Below are 20,943 nucleotides of genomic sequence, written 5' to 3'. Positions count from 1 at the left end.
AGCATAGTTTAACAGTTACTCGTGTTATTTATCTTGCTACGCCTATACTCGTATTAGATGTTGAGACAAACGGACCAAAATATACAGTTGAGTGATGTAAAAGTACACAGAAATACAATTTCGAGCAACTTTTGAGTTATAGCGCGTCGATTAAACCGACAAAATATGACTTCGGTTTGAGCTATGGCACGCTGATCTAGTGAATACATTCATGCCACGGTACAACAGACCGACCAAGAAGGTATAACTATTTCAAAATCACTGGCAGTTCAAAATTAACAAGCATCAGAATGAGCCATAACTTCATCAAAGCTATTCCAAGTCAATTGCCACTATCAGCAACAAACAATCACATCATTTTAGTGAAGGCAATCACCCCACATATGAACAAAATCGACACCATGGTGATGTCTGAGGTGATTCTTGAACTGTCGAAACTTAAGTCTATCCCAGAGCGATATCAGCCCAATCATTTGGGCCTCTGAATAATCAAAAGAGCATTAATTGTTTTTTAGGCTTCTCATCTAGTCATCTACTGGTTCATTGTTGGACAGGATCTTCAATCTTCAGATCACCGTTTAGATCTCCCTCGCTTTTTAGGCTTCCTTTCTTCTATGGATTCATCAATGGGTTGGTCTTCCCCACTCTTCAGGTCACCTCTTCGGTTACCGTATTTCCTTTTTGGTTTGGTCACTTCTACCACTTCATCCCTGTTCTTTGACCTGATCAATCACACAAAACAGTAGCCCAAATACTTTAGCTAATGCTAAATCCACAAACTTCAAAAAAACAAGATCATCTGTTAGTCTTTCTTACCCTTTTGGTAAAGGATCTAAGAAATTTACGACTTCTTTAAGAGCATTGAGAGCAATCTTCTTAATCTACAATTTGTTAAAAAAACACAATCAGCATAAGGGTAGTTATCACAGAACATTACACCGCATGAGCAAACCAGATAGCTGAATACATGCGCTCTAACCTCTAGTTTATCTTCTTTAGCCCTGTGATCAGATGGAAGACGTCTAAACTCTCCGGTCAGCTTAACACACTCACCAACATTTTCAGGGGAAACAAAGTCTAGAGCAACCTTGATGCAAGACTGCACAAATCAGAATGGGTCTTAGTTTTCTGGTTCTGAGCCCAGATTCTTGATGCCGCATTCATAAATATTTAATGGGAAAAGTGGTATCAATAAATACCACCAAAACTTTATATTTTCAACAAATACCACAGGATGGGGGAGACAGAGGGAAGTATTCAGCTGCACCTTTAAATTTCTCACTTGGTGTGGACATCCAGCAGGAATGAAAACTGCATCGCCTAGCTTCTGCTCGAATGTCCATGGTTCAACACCTAAAATTATGCATGCCAACAGACAAGAAAAACAACATTATATCAGTGTTATAAACAGCTTTGGAAGAGAGATGACAGCTTCAAAATAGAATGTTATCTAACCGTGTTCTTCCTTGAGCTTTCTCTTATGCTCCACAGTTAAATAGAAAGTCTGGTCATGAATTGGGTGAGAAACCTGCACATTGTACAGAGCTATTGCTCAGAATAAGAAAATAAAACATATAGGATTCCTATATAATGTGATTGGACAAAAAAAAGGGTACATTTTTCACTGGATTGCAGTGTATGTGCCGAAATTCTGAGGCATGCTTCCGAAGATAATCTTGTAACTTCTCAGAATCTTCTCTTCGGAAAATATCCCACAAAGCGCCACCAGTTTTCTGTTGGTCTGAACAGTCTGAATCTTTGCGTTTGAATCCACTCCTGTCAATGTATCCTTGGTTGTCTGAAGTACAATGAGCTCCAGCATGCATCTTGACAGAACTATTAACCTCGTGATTGTGTTTTGAACATTGTGTTAATTCACTTTCTACCTCAGATTGACAAAATGATGGTTTATCCCCAATATCACTTCCAGAATCATCAGGTGGTAAAGCATTAATGTCCAAACCTGCATGACTCAGAAAAGAAATTAGTAAACCATAACCAGACAAACAATTCAATTTCTTGCCAGCTCTTGATTTTAACAAGTAAAGTTTTATTATTTACCCTTAGTACTTTGGTTAGAGGTGTGTTTGTTTTCCATGTTACATGAGATTTTCGATGCTTCATCATCAGCTTTACCCTTGGCGCCTGATTCTGAAACCCCAAACAGTTCATGAAGATCTTGTTCTCTCATTTTCATTTTAATTTTTGCTATCTTGTCAAGCTGTTCAGTGTCATAGGACACTTCAGCTGTGTGCATCAAGATATTTACCTGGTCAAACCAAACACCTTTTGTAATTAACCTTTATACCATGAGAAGCCAGTGAAACCCAATCAATATATAATGGGGAAGAACAAATAATTTATGGTAAGCAGGCCTGGCAATGCAATTTTTATTCTGGACAGGATGTAAAAGCTATAACAATCTGGGGAAAAAAATATCATCATGCCAATTATAGAATAACATACCGCATCAGACATGTCGCAATGAAGCTTGGTCACAGAGTCACCCCTGCCTAACTCTTCATAACATCCATAAGCAATATAAGTTTTTGGCCCAAGATCAGGCTTCAGTACACCAGCAGGAAGCCTGACAGCAAGATTTAGCGGGCCATATCGTGGATCAGTATACTCGGGAAATGGCAATGCAGTTATAAACTCAGCACCATGGCGAGGTAACCTCTGGTCAAACATACTAGATGGTGGCCAATCTTTTAGCTTAAGCATCTCAGGCCAAAAGGTCATCGGATGTCTTCTACCTCTCATATACCCCATAAAGAACATGTGTATGTTAATTTCCACCTGCAGTATCAAACAAAGGTCTGTCTAAATAAAAACAGGCACGGATATCATATTTTTAAAATTGAAGTTTCAAGTTATCCATAGATAAATTAACAAAGTTTCCATAAACAGAAACCAGATATCAGGGCAGGAGCTGCCAAATCTTATTTGTCTAAACCAACTGTAAACAATAAGGCTCGCAAGAATAGAACAGAGGGGATAAGAAGACACAGTGCTGCCAACTCACATAAAACACAGGAAGAACCAACCACTTCTATGCCTAAGAAAAATAGTACAAGTAAGGAAGGACCGTCCACTTCTATGCCTAAGAAAAATATAGTAATGTTCTATATTAGGGATAATGTTATTCTAAAAGGATAGTCAAAGTTGTACGGCCTATAAAATCAAGACGGAACACTCAGCAACAAGGAAATTAAGAGTTCCAAACCTCATTCCAATCAAGGCAATCCACTGCCTTAACAGCAAAGTGCTCATCTTCAACATCACCATTGGTTTTCTTCTCTCGCAATGCCCGCCACATAACCAATGGCTCCCAGCTCAGACCAGATGTTAACCGAAGAGCATCAGAAACAATAACCGGTTCACCTTTTGACCAATGCATCTGAAAGTGCGACAGGTCATCCTCCTGGATATTATTGGCATCTGGACAGTACAAGTAGTTATCACTTGAGCCCTTTCTGTTTGCTGCCTCTCGAGTAGCATTTGTTCTTATCTTGCTTGTGTGATAAAAGCAAGGGCACTGATCACTTGTTTCGTTTATTGCTTTATCAAATGCTTCTCTCTTAATAACTTTGTTAGCCCTGTGTTCTAACTCAGAAAGCATAATTTCTGGTAATAAGCATCTGAGTACCAAAGATGAAGCACCGCAGCCCCCTATTTCCTTTGGTGGACAAGGTATACTGCCATCACTATTAGCTTTCCACAGTAACAAAGGGTTATTTGGGTCCCCAGCAACAGCCATGTCATTGCAAGTTTCAGTACTGGGGGTCTCCATGTGCCTCTTCGAAGATACCCTTTTCTTCTCATCCTTGGAAATATTACCAAAAACATACTTCTGACCTCTCTCTTCCCACTGCACACTCTTTGCCTCTTCTCCTCCTGGAATCTCACCTTTGCGAAGCTCCCAGCAGCATGCAAGGCACAAGTCATACGAACAAGCCTTGCAGCTTCTATGAAAATCAACTATCGAAGTTTTGCACCTATCACTACAATAAAAGAATAAAAAGGCTGATCAAATGCTCAGTGCCACAATATTTATGGCAAAATGTAAACAGGGAAAATGTTTAACCAATAAACACGCTCATCCATATCACAATCAGCTTGTTCCAACTTTACTTCATCCATAGAAACACCTGCAAATAAAAATGTAAATAGGCAGTTAGAAAATCCTCCAATACCTGAATGCATGAAGGAACACCAGAACAGCATACCTTGTAATCTACCCTCTAATTCCTTCTCCTTCATCTGCTCCTGTTGAAGTTCTTTCAACCAAGGAAGCAACAAGTCTACAATACGAAAAGCATAACGTCGTTGATTTTCCTCAGAAATCTTCTTTTCAGGGGGCTGATTCAATATGACAGGGCAAGTTATTAATGCCAGACTGTAAAGCAATCTTTTGAGCACAAACAAATCTGTAGAAAATATGGAAACACTAGGGAGGGATACCAAGTACATACCTTTTCAACTCCTATCATTCTTAGGCATGCCTTGCAATTACAGTTCTTTCTACAATATGGGCATTTTGCAGCAAAATCAACTTCTGACAAACCTGGGTACCTATTTATCAAAAAAGTTTTAGTGTAGTGCAATGCACAAGATCAATGTATTACAGCCATAGATCAATGGCCAACAAAAAAGGTATTAAAAGGAACATCAAAATTGGAGTAGCACAGTCATCAAAAGAAAATAATTGAAGTATAAAACTATAATAACATTTCTGAACAGTGGCATGATACAATGGATATGGGTAGTCCAATTAGTAGATGACAAGATTGAGACAACTTGGCATACCATCGTTTCATGCATGGCTCACAGAAGCGCTTATTGTTGCATGATTTACACCAAATCACCCTCCCTTTGTCATTTCTTTGACACTGGTGGCACATCAAAGCATTTTCCCCAGTGAGCATCTTCTTCCCCTTCTATATGATCAAAACCACACAATAATTTTCAATGCACTCATAAAAAAACTGTGGAGTTTCCATACAGAACATATAATGAAATCTGAGCATTACCTTATTGTTCGCATCACACATTTCATCCTCAATGGATATGGTATTATTCTCTTCTTCCTCTTGTTTCTTTCCTGCACCTCTTTTCTTCGATTCTTTTGAAGGCTTCATCATTATCGCTTCATCATTCTGTCAAGGAAAGAAATTGTAAGTACTGAAAAATATGGTTAAGACTTAGGAGGCAGATTTTTATTAGCAATACCTAGCGACCAACACTCACCAGAAGTTCATTAAATTTTCGATTTCTCTGAGCTAAAGTATACACCTCCCAGAGGTTACAAAGCATCCTATTAAAGGTTTTACACATACCAATGATGTAAGGTTTACAGCACAGGACTCAGAATAGAAGCACAGTTACAATTCCGGGGAAAAAAATATTGGAGCTAAAACTACTGCTTATCAAAGCCAGACAAGACATCAGAGCACCAACGAGCCAACTAATATTCAAGATCTAAAAAATTGGGAAATGCTCACTTGGTCAGCAGACCAACTCATTGGCAGAGTATTCTTCCTGGCAAGGAAAGCAGGATTCAAAGTACTTTGCCCTTTCTCAGGTGCAGGAATTAATTCAGATTAATCAAAGACTGAATGTGTTCTGCCATGCTACAACAATAAAGGAGAAATGGCCTGCCCAGCCAACTAGGCCCATTTCTCCAATCTACTTTCTTTCAAACCATAAACCCTAGAAACCTCCTTCCCCTCTCTAAAATAGTAGTGACAGCAGTGGATGTCACAACAAGCAACAGTGGTAGGGAGTAGTGACAACAGTGGATGTGACAATGATAGCAACAAGCAACAGCTGTGCCCAATAGGGACATCCTGCAGTACTGTGTCTCCAATTTTTTAGTGTTAGTTGAGTTGAACTATTGCTAGTTGAATCTATAGATGTTCACCTCTATCCATGCACGCCATCGAAGACATAATATCTGTTGTAGTAGTGGCAAGTGCTTGGAGTTTTAACTTTGCACTAGACCGAGATACAGCTGCCTACTGCTTGGACTTCGATGCAAGAGAAGAGTGGAATAACCAGGCTGAGTTCTAAACAGCTACTTGGATCGACAACATCCTTGTTTTCTATGAGCACACTTTCCAAACTACTAAATAATGTGGACTAAATTTCTATTTACAAGTTCTTGAAAAATCAAATAAATCCATTTTCCAAATTTATAACAGTTAATACCTAATTAATCACACACTGATTACCCATCTCGTTTTGTGTGCGGCATATTGGCCCAACTAAAATGCTCTCCCTAACAGAGCATAAGGATGTCAGCACACGAAACAAATGACCAGAATGGACAAAGTAGTAGTACTCATAAACTGACCAAAAATATGAACAGCATTAGCAATATCAGGTCTAGTGACAGTGAGATAAACAAGACTACCCACAATGTGGTGATATCAAGAGGGATCCTCAATAGGTGTACCATCAGTAGAATGCAGCTACAAGAAGGGATGAAAACGGTTCAGAAAGTATCCAGTTTTCGGATGTGTTTTCAGAAACAAAAAGTCGGTTGGATTTTTTTCAAAATGTTTCAGATTCGGAAACAAATTAGGAATTTTTTTTCTCAGAGACGGAAACGAATTCGGTAAGGCCACTATCCGTCGGAAACAGGAATCAGTCGGAGAATGTTTTCGGACTTCTTTCTCAGCATCGGAAACAAATTACTTTTCCCATACAGCAGATTAGCTTTAGCCTTCTCTACTCTAGATGTTTAGAATTGTACCGAGTATTGAGGTAATTAGTTGAATGGAGATTTTTTTTCTAGTCTGCTGCTTTATATCAATTTTTCCATACTACTTACATATAGATGAATATAGTTCTTAAATATTATAATTCTCATGAAAAGTGAAGTGTGCAATTAATTGTATTATTATTAATTGATAAAAAATAGAAATGTCAATTTACTGTTTTCAAAAATATTGAACTACATCTCTTCATTAATATGAGAAGCTCATTTGGAGTTGTTTTCATATTCCTACAAATATTTGTTACCGTAATCGCTCTGGTTGGTATTCGCTTTGTTTTCATATTCAATAATGTTCTATCCCGATTTTGTATTTGGGGTTTCGATTTCAATTCCAATACTGAAAAAAATATGAAAGTGGAAAAGGTATAGCTAGTTTCCGTCCATTCCCAAGTTGTTTTCATCCCTAGCTAGAAGTGAAGATCCATAAGGGTCGTAGCTACAAGTGAAGATCCATAGGGGTGGTTGTAGAGAATGCAAAACCTCAATTCCTAAGAAAGAACTAAGGCCTAAAATCAGTCTTCTGAAATTGCTCAAGGTGCTTTTCCACATGGAAATGTGGCCAACGCCATCCCCCCTAATCAACATATCATCCACATATAGGTGAAGCAAAGTACATCGAGCATGGCTTGCGCAATGGGGCCTCCAAGCGACATGCGCACGACACAAACTGCAAGCGCCGCAGGTGGGCAAGGTCTTTGAATGAGATTTTGGGGCGATTTTCTGGTGAGGACCAGTTTCTCTTCTCACCATGGTACAAAAAACCGAACCATGTCAAACCAAAAAAAATAGAAACCAGCACTCACTAGTAGGGGTGGGCATTCGGTCTGACCGAAAAATTCGGTCTCGGTCTTCAGTCTTTCGGTCATTTTGGTCTTTGAAAACTCAGGACCGAATTTCACCCCAAAAAAACTCGGGGCCAGCAAATTCGGTCTCGGTCTTGGTCTGACTGAATTTGGACAGTTTCAGGAGATAAGTTTGGAATGAAAAAATTTGACAGCACTTCCCCTCTTTTCAGGCATTTTTTCATAGTTATATATCACAAAAATACAAGATAATAGGCAACATCATACACCAAATAATATATCACAAGATAGGAAGATTAAATAGCATAGGTCTCAAGTCTAAACTTCACAGTCACAGTACAACTCACAAGTCACAAATAAAAGTTCAAGGTTGATGAGTACATTACTTGCAAATAAAAGTCATTATTATGCACTGGATTCAAATCAAAGGAGTAGATCAAAAAATAATCATAATACTTACATCGCAAGAATCAACAGATGTAGCCATCGTAACGGATTCACAGCCGTTGGCTTGCTGCCTCCCCGATGCAGACGGATGCGGCCGGCAGGATGGAGGCACCGAGCTGGAGGCGGGGTAGCTTGAGAGTGGAGTGGAGTGGAGACGAGGAGGCGGCGCGATGGATGCCCGCGGCGCGATGGAGGTGAAGGGCGGAGGTGGCGGGATGGTCGATGGAGGCGGAGGCGGAGGCGTGACCGCGCGATGGCGCTCGACGGATAGGGTAGAGATGGATTGGAGGCAGCGCTGGTGAGGCTGAGTGGGAGTGGCTGACTTACTCCCTGCTGGTGCTGCCCTCTAGGGTTTTGTGTTTCACTAGGCTTATTGGGCCTCCTAGGCCTATTGAGCCACAAATCGGTTTTCTCGGTTAACTGAAGCCAATGACCGAATTGCCTGAAAAAAAATCGGTCTTTCGACAGTTGAGACCGAACTACTAACAGAATTTCTCGGTATCGGTGTTTTCGGTTTGGTCCTATTCTGCCTACCCCTATTCACCGTGTTAGTTTGCTTCGAGGACCACCAATGCAATTTGACTAGCATGATCCAGGTGAACTAGGTAGATTTTGAGGAAAATGGCTGAACTGGGGTATTATGAACCAGCGGTTCAGCCAACAGATGGGCCCACCTAGGAAGGACCACCCTGCATCTTAAGGCCCAATTTGATTTATTAAAGAAAATGAGGAAAAAAGATGGAGCGGTAGGGAGTCAAACATAGGTTGGTAGGGTGGCCACATTGTTTAAAATCATGTTGTATGCTAAATAGCTTTGGCCAGTTCAGCAATCAACCCAGTCTATCCAACCGGTGAGCCGATGAACCGGACCACGAGCGGTTCAATGGCTAGTCCTATTCTTTTACCATGCTTCTCGCAGACAATGCAAGTTGTTTGGGGTGGCGCCATCTACACGAGGAGATAAGATCTCTTTTCCCTCAGCTAGGTCATCCAAATGGGCCAATTTGGTATATTTGTTTTCGATAAGCTTCAAGACCAGGATCTACTTCCGTGGGTTTGGCATACTACAGCAAGCAACAACATGTAAAGCTCTGGATATTGGGTACAACTTACCTTTCTTTAAGGGCTTCAGGATGGGGTCCACCAACACCCGTCCCTGGTACCGCCACCCCCATTAGATCATAATCGCTTAATCCCATTAGGGCCTTATTCGGTTTGGAGGGGATTGAAGAGGATTAGAGGGGATTGAAGAGGATTAGAGGGGATTGAGAAGGAATAATTCCACACCACAGTAGGTGTGGAATAAATCCCCTCCAATCCCTCCCTCATGGGGATTAACCGAACAAGGCCTAAGGAAGGGGATTGGAGGGGATTTATTGTACACCTATTGTGGTGTGGAATTATCCATCCTCAATTCCGTCGAATCCCCTTTAATCCCCACCAAACCAAACATGGCCTTAATGTGGTGACATTGTCCGCAATAATCTTAGGTTTCTTTAAAAATAATCTATATAACAAGTCGAGATGTAAAAAGAGTCTGTCGTTTGAGTCTAGAAGGGTGTGCTACAGCTCGAGGACGAGCTACTAAAAAAGAAGGGAGCAATGTGATGGACATTGGGATGGGAGTCTTGGGCCCAAACCCCTGCACGACATACGTAGGTCAATGGATAAAGTCTGTTAAGATAGAGCAAGTTAGAAGAGAAACTAACCTGAGTTAGAAAGACATTATATTAAGATTTATCTTAGTGCCCCCACCAACCTGCCTTCTCAGCATGACATGATCTTGCTCCGTCGCATCGTTGAGGTCCAGAGCCATTCCTGTTACTTCCTCCTCCTGTAATCTAATCTATCTCCTTTTGCCCCGAAATATTCTTGCACGTGACCTTGTGACCCATCAATATTGTTGGAATCATCAAAAATAGGAGCATTAGGACTAGGCAGGTGTTGTGGGAGGTGTTGCATAATGAGTGTATAATTGTACTAAAAGGTGTATGAGATGGTGGTGGTGGAGCGGAAGTGGGTAGAGGGTGCTCAGAAGAAGTGGGTGTGATGGAAATAGAAGTACCAGGATTAAGGGTTGTAGAGACATCATCACTAGATGAAATAGGAGGAAGGTACAAACTCTGTTAGGGTCTATGAGGTTTGAGTGGAGGGATTATAAAAGAATGGATGAATAAGCAAGTATGCAACGAGAGGACGATACCCAAGGAAACATATTCAACTAATTGGAAGGCCAACTTAGTCCGCTCATATGGTGCAAGGAGAACAAACATGTGCATCCAAAAACCCAAAGATACACCAAAATTGGACAGACAATTTGGAGGATGATTGTCTACTAATAAGATAAACTGTAATAGGAACAACTTCACCTAGAAATGAGAAGGAACAAAAGAGGAAATCCGAAGTGTTCGAGCAATCTCCATGAGATGACGATGATGGCGTTCCGCAGCATGAGCACCAAGAGTACCTTTAGTGGCCAAAAACTGACAGAAGACAAGAAATAAATAATGACCACTAGAATAGGACCAAAAAAGTATTACGGTGTAGTAAACTCTATTAAAATATAGCGAGAATTTTCATTGATAGAAATGACATAATATTTAAGACCACCCTTTGCAAGAAGGTACAAGACCCATACATTTGAATGTATAAGATTAGGTCTAATAGAATAGGAAACATTAGATGGATATATGGAAGTTGCAAGTGTTTTCCAAGTTTGCACCTCTTATAATGAAAGCTAGACTCGATAGAGGTAGAGCCTCAACAACAATGTAGATGCAAATATACACGAACCCCCCAGGTGACAACAGTCTTGATGAGCAAAAGGTGTACGATAGCCACAATAGATGGCAAGCGCAACAAAGAAGGCGACAGCCATGACTACATGATGAACAAAGACATCAAGGAACAATTACATGCGACAGCCATGAGGGAGAAGCGACAAACATCCACGATGAAGAGGCCACAACCATCTATGACAAACAACAGCCATGACGAGGGCAACGGGCTCCGGCCGCAACTAAGCCAGCAAGCACGCGATGGCCAACGAATGTGCAACAAAGTTAGATAGAGGATGCGAGAAAATCCATGTAACAATATTGCTACCTTAACTACAACTTACAAGAGATTTGACCAAAGGCCTGTTTGGTACAGCTCCAACTCCTAAATTTAACTCTAGGAGTTGAGTCTGAAGTGGAGTTGTGGAGCTGCCTAAACCCAACTCCACAACTCTAGTTCATTTTGTGAGAGAGCTCCACCCAGCTCCACTCCCAGTTTTGGTGGAGCTGAAACTGTTTGGCTGAGCTCCAGCTCCAAGAGGGGTGGAGCTGGAGCTGGAGCAGTGCCAAACAGGCCCCAAATAACCATTAAATTTGTGATATACTCCCTCTATCCTAATTCCTAAAAGAGATAAGTCCATTTTACACCCCTGAACTATTCACTTTGTGTAAAACACACCCTCAAAATTCAAAACCAGATATTTAACACCCCCGAGCTTCCAATATGTTTTGGCTACGTGGCGCTGATGTGGTGGTCTAGTCAACAAACAAAAAAATACAAAAAAAAAATACAGGTTCACATGTCAGAGCCTATTAACCTATTCTTCTACCTCCATCTCTTATCCCCTTTCTCTCCTTTTCTCTCTCCATCCTTCTTCCATCCTCCACACCTGAGCTCGATCCGCGAGGAGAGCGGCGGTGGCGGCCTTCCCGAGCTCCCCAAGGAGAGAGACATTAACACGGGCCTCAGCTCAACCGCAACACCAGTGGCCTCCCCGAGCTCCCCGAGGTCAACAGGTGAGGTCGAACTCAAGCTCCCTTCTCGCCGCCTAAGTCAAGCTCTGTCGCCCCTCGACTGGCGGCGTCGGCGGCGGAGCACGGGGCTTTCGGCATTGTCATTGGCGGAGATGCCGACGGGCCATGAGAAAAAGGGAGGAGGGCCGACCGGCGACCGTAGCCCCCAGATATTGCGCGGCCGCTCGACCCGTCAAATCCAACGCCGTCACTCGCCTCAGCTTCTCCACCGCGCTTCCGCATGCGCCTCGCACGTCGGTATGGACATCGATGCCGATGCAAGCACCCTCAATGCCAACGCCGCTCGGGCCTAGCCTACGCCGTCAGCTTGTCGACCGCAACACCTACAATGGTTATGCCAGTTCTGTGCCACCAAATGCCGTGGAGGATGGCCGATCTATAGTGGGAGAGAACTTGGCAGGAGTGGAGGGAGGAAGGCCTAGGACGAAGAGAGGGAGCTTGCCGGTTGCTTTCGCCTCTCAGCGAGATTATCCAAAGAGGAAGGGAGAAGAAGAAGAATATATGGACTGACTGGTGGGACTCCATGCTGATGTAGTGTTCAACTGTATCAAAACTAGTGTAATACCGCTTAGGGGGGTAAAATATCTGGTATTGATAGTTAAAGGGTGTATTATACCCGGTTTTGTAGTTATGGGGTGTATTTTGGACAAACATAAGAGTTCGAGGGTGCAAATTGGACTTTTCCCTTCCTAAAATATAGCTACCTTTCTAATTCAATAATATATTGAGTAACAAAGGTAGCTATACTTTGGGATGGAGGGCATAACAATATATACTAAGTAGACCCTTATCAGCAAAGGGCTAAATGGGCCTCGATTATGATGGTTGATATGCTTAAACAACAATTATTAATCACAACAAGCAGAATAATATAACAAGAGCTTATAGTTTCCTCTATCCATGCCATTGTGCAACCACCAATTGTCAACATGGCCACTCTTTGGGTCCAAGGCCATATAATATATGCATTTCACATATCCATATTATGAGACTCAAAAATAGAATGGGTGTCTTTTAAAAAAGTTCCTTTCAAAACAACCAAAGCGAATACACATGGCAATAAAATTTCAACATAGCAAAACATACTCCCTCCAATCCCAAATAGCAAGATATCGAAAGCTTAACTCAATAAAATATACTCACTTCATTCTCGAATAGATAAGACGCTTTAGAATGTGTGGTCAAACATCAAAATCTGAAGTCACCAGTATATCAAAAGATATATTCTTATTGAAAAAATATTGGCAATTCATGTGTTAAAATCACATTAGTAGATCCATATTTCATATAGTTATATTTTTCAAAAATATATGGTATAAAAGCAGCTGTAGAACTTGTGCGTCGAAGAATGTCAATGCCCAAAAGGGCAAAGAAAAGAACAAAGAGGGCTTTGTAAGGCCAAATTTCTCCTTTCCACCAAGAAAAAAGGCCCATAGTATCCAAATAAATGTAAAAAAATTGTACAAATATCGAGAATCGATCCTTGGTTGCTGGGTTCAAATTTCAAAGCTACATCTAGATTAGTGGGAAATTGTGCATAGTAGGAACGTTAGGCATACATGTGCATTGTGTAGTTTCCCCTCACTATGCTGCTCCCTACGAATACATCAATCTACATTCTACAATACTATTTTTCGGTGTTTCCGACATGAATTGTTCGTTTCCTATCAATACCGTCATGTTTCCTCTCCTATAGTTCCTCTTCTGATATTCTGATAGTTCCGATAACGTTTTAATTTCTGCTCTACAGATTCTGGTTCCCTGACGGTTTTCACCCCTAATGTTGACTAATCACTGAAGTGAAAAACATTGCTAACACTGCACCTTCACTAGTCACCGATGAAAATTAGATTTACAAAAAACTGAATCATAATTACTAAATGTTGTGTAGTTTTGACTCTGCTAGCATCATGACTTTAACTGGTGACAAGGTATCTCATATTTATTGTCAATAGCTAATACAGGACTAAAAATTTGTATCAGGCATGATCCAGTACATGCTCAAAACCACTCAAAGAACACACTGAAGGCTGAGTAATTACCCCATTGTTTTCGCCAAGGTGTTTCCCGTTGGAGAGTTGGTTACTGTCCTCCTGCTCTGCTTTCACTTTCTTTGGTCTTCCCCGCTTCTTCCCTGTATTACTTCTGTTGGGTTCATTAAGAGAATCCACAACTTGATTATCCGATTTTTCAGCACCATCATCATTCTGCTCGTCGTGCTATTAGCAAAATAGCAATCAGTCAATTGAAGCTTCAAGTCAACCCAAAAAAAAGACGCACCAGACATCGGTACAACGTAAAAGAAACACTGATACAGCGATGGTAACGACGACGAATTCGGGATGAAATTAGAAGATTTCAGATCTCGCAACTATTGGAGTGCAACAAAAATACGTGGAGAAATTGCACGAATTTAGCTCGCCAAGCCATTAATTAATTAGTCAAGCAATGCTCAATTTGTCACAAAAACCGCAACTTTCCTTATTATCTTGGTACATAAATTGCCTAATAATTTTATCGCGCACCGGTAGGATAGATAGTCCCATCCTCAAATCAACAGAAAATCTTATGAGTATATACCCGATTTTTTTACTCCAAACCAACCCAGTCTCGCGCCGAAGAGCGTACCCGACTTTACGGGCTCCTGCTGCTTTCCCCCAAATTTTTTTTAAAAAGAAAAAAGAAAAAAAAAGCGGAGGATGCCAAAAGGAAAAAAAAACGACAGCGGGAATAACAAACAGTAGAGGAGCATACAAAGATCTAACTTATTATGCGTGCAAATTCACAAGATACAGTTCAATCGCAGAAAAAAAACAGAATGCAGAGAACGGAGAGAGAAACAGATTAAAAGAAAGGAACAAACGGAGAGAGGAATGAAAGAGCCAAAGAACAAAAAAGGGGATGATTCCCCCACCTCATCGTCGCCGCCGCCATCATCGTCATTATCAGCTCCGCTCTCGCGGTAGGCACCAGGCGCCGGCCTCCTCTCCCTCAGCGCCCTTCCCCCCGCCGCCGCCGCCGCCGCCGGGACGACCCCGCGCCGCCGCCGCGGCCCTTGGTCTCCGGGCCCCGCCGCCGGCGACGCGAGGGAGCGGCCGCCCCTCCCCCTGCCCCTGCCCCTGCCCCGTCGTCCCCTCGGCCTGCCCCTCCCACGCTTCGGGTGCTTGCCGTCTACCGCCTCCTCCATCTCCATGCGAGTCGAGAGCCCGTGCACGCAGGCAGCAAGGCTAGGGCGGAAGCTGGTGTTGAGTCGTGCGTGCGAGGGGAGAGGGGAGGGGATTTTTTTTTTTTGTTTGGTTTGGATTTTGAATAGGGGACCTCAGGCGGATCGAATGGAAAGGCGCCCAATTTAATGAGGCGTCGGCGCTGGGTCCAGTGAGCGCGGAAGTCGAACCGGTCGTCGGAACAGGAGGTAGGGGCAAAATCGGGCGGGTTATGGTAATTTGTATATCTAACATAGGGCATGTTTACTTTGTTACAAAAAAAAATTACCAGATTTTGGCATTGGTTACCAAAATTTTGGCAACTTGCCAAAATTTTGGAATTTTGGCATGATTTCTTATATAGTTACCAAAATTTAGCAGCAAACTAAATGTAGCCACTTTTTTGGCAACTTTACCAAAATTTGGTAAGGTTGAAAATGGTATCAAAGTGAACAGGCCCATAGTTCCCAAATTGATCATCATATAATAGAATTTAAAATTTCTTAAATTGATCATCATATAACCGCATGGATATGGAATTCATCATAATACATGTAATGCGTAATGCAGTATGGGAGAATATGTGCATGCTAAGATGTAATTGGTATGATGTTTTAATCGATGCATGCACTATGGGAGAATATGTGCATGGTATGTTGATTGATGTGATTTAAATTATTCTTGGTCTTGGTGCATAAACTTATATGATCAATTTAGGAAGAAGGGAGTATATATTTTCCCATCAAATTCAAAACCGATATAAATAATCCCTGATATAATCAAAACCGATAAAAATAATCCCCGATAACATATCACTGATCCCACTTTTTTTCTTACTAGAATCGAACGAATATCTATTTATGCCATACTAAATCTAAGGAGTAAATTAGTGTTAAAAACAGAGAAAAAAATTTGTGTAATATTACCTATGAGCTTGCACTAATAAGATAGTTGCTGACTGATGGTGGATTCATAATACATTTTTATATATATTTGATAATACTAGCAAAATGTCCATGCGTTGTAATGTCGTGTTGGATAAAGTTTAACTGAACGATTTTCTAAGCAGTCTAGTATGACAAAAAATAATCACAAAGGTTTTCTTTTTATTTGAACAATTATTCCACGTGTCCGTGTATGGTATGAACTATATTCCTAACGCGTATCATAATGATTGTATCATAGGAGCAACAAACGGTGAAGGCCTTCGATCACTTTCATGCAAGAGTAGATGGACGAAAATGTGTGATTAACAAACAAAAATATGTATTTAAAATAAGGTAAGTTTAATAATCAGGACGGATAAAAATACTTTTACATATTTACTCAATATTTACTCATAGTCTTATAGGGGTGATGTGTGCTTTCTCAATCTATCAACTCTCATATTGCAAGCGTGCGATCTCGTTTTCAAAATCATAAGTGGACTTGTGTGGAGACTAATCGTGACACGTGGATGATATATATAGCGCGTAGACCCTAATATGTCATGTCTCGTGAAAATTTTTATCTAAAACAAATATTAGAGTGAAAGTTTCGGTGATTACGATGTCAACAATTGAAAAAAACTAAAAAAAAATATCACTCGTCTATGAAGTATGTACGTGTACCTTAACAATTATTTTTTAGCAGAAATCAATTCGATGGATTAGCAAAATCTAGAAAATTAACTGCAATTAACAAGTCTACTATAATTGTAGTTTTTTTTAAAAAAAATATGGGTTGCCTAGTCAGATAGGGTTATATCTCTCGCTATACATTACGATTGAAAAAGGTTAATGAAAATTCTAACATTGGGATCACTGTACACCATAATTAAAAAGTTAATTAAAATTTTTTATTGGTTTTAGACCAAAAGCCCATTCATTCTTTCTTTTTTAGCCCTAGGCTAGTCTGCTACCTCCTTACACTCGGTCTGCCTCCATTCGGCCCATTCCACAAGTGGAGCGACAGCCCAAGCTCATAGCCGACTCCGTCTTCAACCTCCGAAGATAGGATCGTGCCCATACGATGCCAGAGCAGATCTTCCCCATCAAATCCGGACGAATTTTCTTGATATCTCAAAATTGATCGAGAGCTTTTGATCCACTTGTTCCCTTCTTTATGTTTTTTTTCTAAAATCAGAGCGTAAAACTCGAGATAAAAAGGAACGGGAAAATCACCGATCGGTTATCAACGGAGATTAAATCTGGCGAATTAAAGCCAAATCAAAAGGAAAATCATGAAGAAAATGATAACGGAGGAGGAAATGCACGATCGATATGGCTGCGGCACTGAGCTAGGATTCAACCCGAGCGGCGGCGGGAGGCGCACAGTGCAAAAAATAGTTCGGATTTGAAAATGAAAACAACAACAAAATAAACCGGATGGAAAAAAAACAATGGACCAAAATAAACAGGAAGCTTTTTTATTAGGTATATATATAGATATAGATTTTCTGAGTGATCAAGTAATCGATCATAATTTTCCAACAATTTTAAATTGCTCAAAATAATGCCAAAGAAAATTCTACAAATGACTAAATGAATTAAATCGGCGGAATTAAATAAAATCTTATTTTGGCCCATTACTTCCCTAACCGGCCCAAAAAATCGGCCTGGCCCGTTTACCGCGAGTGCGCGGGCTGATTGCACAGCGAACAGCCCATTTACCGGCAACGGCCAGACGCGGGCGCACTGAGCGTGGCGAAGGGTGCATGGCCCAGTTATCTTCTGCGGCCCAAAGACCGCGTGGCCCAACAGCGGTGGCGACCTGACGCGGGACCAATCCGAGTCGTCCGATCTGTTTCGTCCGATTTGATGGACGGCTCGGATTGGTTACACGCCGATGAAATTGCCGGCCGGAGGGGGGAGGGGTCTGAAAACCATAAACCTAATCCCCTTTCTCCCCTACTCTCCCCGATCCAATCTCCGGCGACACGAGAGAGAGGACAGCGGTGATCCAATCTTTCATCTCTCTCCCTTCTCCACCCCAGTTGTCGATGACCAGATCGACCACCGGCTCCAAGCCGTCGTTGCTGCTCACGTGGATCCACCGCCGGCGACTGGATCCCGTCGGATCTCCGCCTCCCTCTCGTGGGCCGCGTATCCATCCATCGACAGCGACGGGAGGGGCAGATCCGGTGACCTCTTCCCCTCTTGCATGGATTCCGTCGTCTCTCGGGAGAAGATTTCAGACAATTCAGACCATCCGAGAAAAATATGCATAAACCTCTATACTTAGAAAAGTTTATACATATAAATTTTCGTGTGTAAATTTTGGTGTATAATTTTTCGTTTGTATAAACTTACTTGAAAAAAAAAAGATATTGTAGCAGAACGTGCACACACTTACCCAAACTGGGTTATCAAGGCGTAATCACGCGGCGGACAGGAGTGCAGTGCAGTCCATCTTCCATCTGCATCCAACAGACGCAATTATTCCTTCTTCAGGTCCACTGTCGCCGGTTGCCTGGCTCAATGTTTCCAAGAAGAATATGTCTTTTGGTCCGCTGTATTATGTTTTTTTTTTGAAACTAGGCATATTATATTAAATTAAAGGGAAATTAAAATTATGATTACAACCAACAATGCTAACAAACTCTGCCAAACATAAAAGTATATGAACGAGCATCGACCATCATCTTCATTCTTCTGGCAAATCCTCAAAGTGGTGTCATCATATAAATTGGTGATCGGTGATCCAGACCCTAAAACTCATGTTGTCCACTGAACCATCGGAACCCAACAGAGAAGACTTTCTTTGTTGATACCTCTGTGATCGAATTAACAGTAGACAAAGTGAAACGAAAGATAAAATACAACCAAATCCAACTTCAAAAACACTATAGACAGCATACCCTAGACTTTCTAATATAAATACTGAAAACTTGAAGTGAAAGAAGCCCTAAAATTTACTATGTAATTGGTTTGATTGACTCACTGTATAATTCTCAAATTGCTCATAAATCTTGAAAGGGAAGAGTATAAATTGTTGCAAAGTTCAAATGTTCACAGTTCTTGCAAAGTTTAAATGTGCACAAGCCAAATTGAAGATTCCGAATGACTAAGTACCAAAGACGCCTTACATAGGAATAACCCTTATATTGAGGAATTAAGTACAAATGGCAACATTTTAAAGAGGAAAAGAACACTACAATACTTAAACCAAAATGTGTACCCGGAGTTTCGAAAAACAAAATGCACACCCGCATCAAGTCCACCTTATCTTTGATCTCTGAAATATCGATGCTTTTCACCAAATGGACTTCTTCCTTCACTAGGACCATAAGCATGTAGTGTATACATGCAGGGTAGGGTGTACACTTCTCCGAGGTAACCACGGAAGGAACGGAATTACTAAATGGCATTCGATAGATTATTAAGGCTAAAATCTTACAAATTACCACTGAGGGATTTGCTTCACAATTCATGCTCTTTTTCTCCAGTGACACCTTCTTCTCCAGCTCCGACACCCCCGATGAAGACAGTGGAGTTAAGGTTTAAGGTCCTGGGTTGGGTTTGGGGATGGGATGGTGGAGGAAGGGGGAGAGGGAGGAGATCGTCGGGCTTAAGGGAATGGCTATGGGAGGCGGTGGACATGGGCGAGCGGTAAGGCGTCGGCGGTGCCAAAGCCATAGTGATAGAGGAGGGCGGTAGGGTGGGCCGGCATTGGTGGCAAGGGGGAAACCGAAGCTTGTGGTTAGGAGGAGGTGATTGGTGGTGGCGGATCCATTGGCGGGAGCCATAGGAGATGGGGAAGACAACAGGGCAGGGGAACCTCACATCTTTAGCTTGAGGGATGTAGATCCTATGCAGTGCTGCTGCTGCTGCTACAGTAGCAGTGGCTGACATGTGGTGCCAGACACACAATGACATGTGGGGCCGGACACACACATAAGTGTCTGTTACTACTAACAATCCTCACTATAGCTAGAGCAGGGGAAGGGGAGAATGGAGGAGGAGGAGGAGGAGGCGGGCTAGGAGGGACCTCGCCAGTGCCGATCGTGCTTTCCGGCTAGCTGATGAGGCTGGGCAACATTGGAGCAGAAGGCGAGGGAATATATTTTTTTTTTGGGGGGGAGAAGGCGAGGGAATGTTCGTGGTGGCAAGGAAGGAGAAGGATAAGAGGGAGGGGCTAGGGTTAGGGGAGTCCACACAAATCTTAAAAGCAATCCAAAGGTCCAAATTTATAAGATTTGGAGGGGGGTTTTCTCAAATAGATAAACCCTAAAATGAAATTCTGCTTTTAAAAGAAAAGCCCATAGCTACCCTAAGTAATGTAAAACCAGTCATGAGCTCATAATTTGGCAGCCCCAGAATGAGACCCTTTTTTTTTTGTCCAAAACTCTCACCTCTTGTTTTCAGCGCTCACGCTTTTCAAACTGCTAAACGGTGCGTTTTTTTACAAAAAGTTTCTATACAAAAGTTGCTTAAAAAAATCACATTGATCCTTTTTTTAAAAAAATCAGCTAATACTTAATTAATCACGCGCTAATAAACCGCTCCGTTTTCCATACATGGGAGATGGGTTCCCAACACCCACCATCAAACACAGCCTAAGGATAATCATAAATTTATCACATCTCACATTGCTAGAAGTGTGGCATACCACAGACCACACAATTGTTTTTTTTTTGATAGAACCACACAATTGTTGGTGTAGACCCAAGAACTATGTAAGTGTGGCAAGACATAAATATGGGGATGTTTGGTTGCTTACTAACTTTGCCAAATCACATATTAGGTAAGGTGTGGCTGCCACAAAATGTGTGGCTAGCATGCTAGCCACAATTTAGCCAAAGTTAGCCAAACATACAGACATGTGGGGCCATATAGAGAAAAGGTGTGGCTAGCCATAATTGAGTCATCAACTAAACAAATGACTAAAAAACTGTGGCATGACTCACTTTAGGCATA

The 20,943-nt window shown here is 41.6% G+C and overlaps 1 protein-coding gene and 1 long non-coding RNA gene across 4 annotated transcripts; both read right to left on the bottom strand.

Moving 5' to 3' along the window:
• Positions 1-302: 302 nt before the first annotated feature.
• Positions 303-15,164, bottom strand: LOC4333174 (lysine-specific demethylase JMJ27). Of its 3 annotated transcripts, none has more exons than XM_015775811.3 (16): positions 14,758-15,164; positions 13,886-14,062; positions 5,034-5,159; positions 4,810-4,940; positions 4,476-4,575; positions 4,230-4,362; positions 4,088-4,151; positions 3,227-4,004; positions 2,467-2,799; positions 2,062-2,269; positions 1,617-1,963; positions 1,456-1,528; positions 1,268-1,353; positions 980-1,099; positions 817-881; positions 303-722 (listed from the first exon to the last, which is right to left on the bottom strand). In XM_015775811.3, the coding sequence occupies exons 1-16, from the start codon at positions 15,034-15,036 to the stop codon at positions 572-574; spliced, it is 3,171 nt and encodes a 1,056-aa protein (XP_015631297.1). In that variant the 5' UTR covers positions 15,037-15,164; the 3' UTR covers positions 303-571. The 3 variants fall into 3 exon arrangements, with proteins under 3 accessions (XP_015631297.1, XP_066164973.1, XP_015631306.1); XM_066308876.1 differs by lacking the exons at positions 13,886-14,062; positions 14,758-15,164 and adding exons at positions 8,045-9,705; positions 9,791-10,154; XM_015775820.2 differs by lacking the exons at positions 13,886-14,062; positions 14,758-15,164 and adding an exon at positions 8,045-9,747.
• LOC136355799 (uncharacterized) lies at positions 9,503-9,875 on the bottom strand. Its single transcript, XR_010740236.1, has 2 exons — positions 9,741-9,875; positions 9,503-9,673 (listed from the first exon to the last, which is right to left on the bottom strand). It is a non-coding gene; the product is annotated as an uncharacterized lncRNA (long non-coding RNA).
• Positions 15,165-20,943: the final 5,779 nt, after the last annotated feature.

This window comes from Oryza sativa, chromosome 3, assembly GCF_034140825.1.
Source record: "Oryza sativa Japonica Group chromosome 3, ASM3414082v1".
Taxonomy (NCBI): Eukaryota; Viridiplantae; Streptophyta; class Magnoliopsida; order Poales; family Poaceae; genus Oryza; species Oryza sativa.
The sequence above is the reverse complement of the archived record's forward strand: the minus strand, read 5'-3'. Positions and strand labels throughout refer to the sequence as shown.

What these genes read in the sequence shown, in the direction of transcription:
- LOC4333174 (XM_015775811.3), bottom strand. Translation starts at nt 15,036, where the DNA reads ATGGAGATGGAGGAGGCGGTAGACGGCAAGCACCCGAAGCGTGGGAGG. An exon ending in ACTGCAATCCAGTGAAAAAT is followed by an intron (nt 1,529 to 1,616) that starts GTACCCTTTTTT and finishes TACAATGTGCAG; the next exon opens with GTTTCTCACCCAATTCATGA. An exon ending in TTAGATCCTTTACCAAAAGG is followed by an intron (nt 723 to 816) that starts GTAAGAAAGACT and finishes GTGATTGATCAG; the next exon opens with GTCAAAGAACAGGGATGAAG.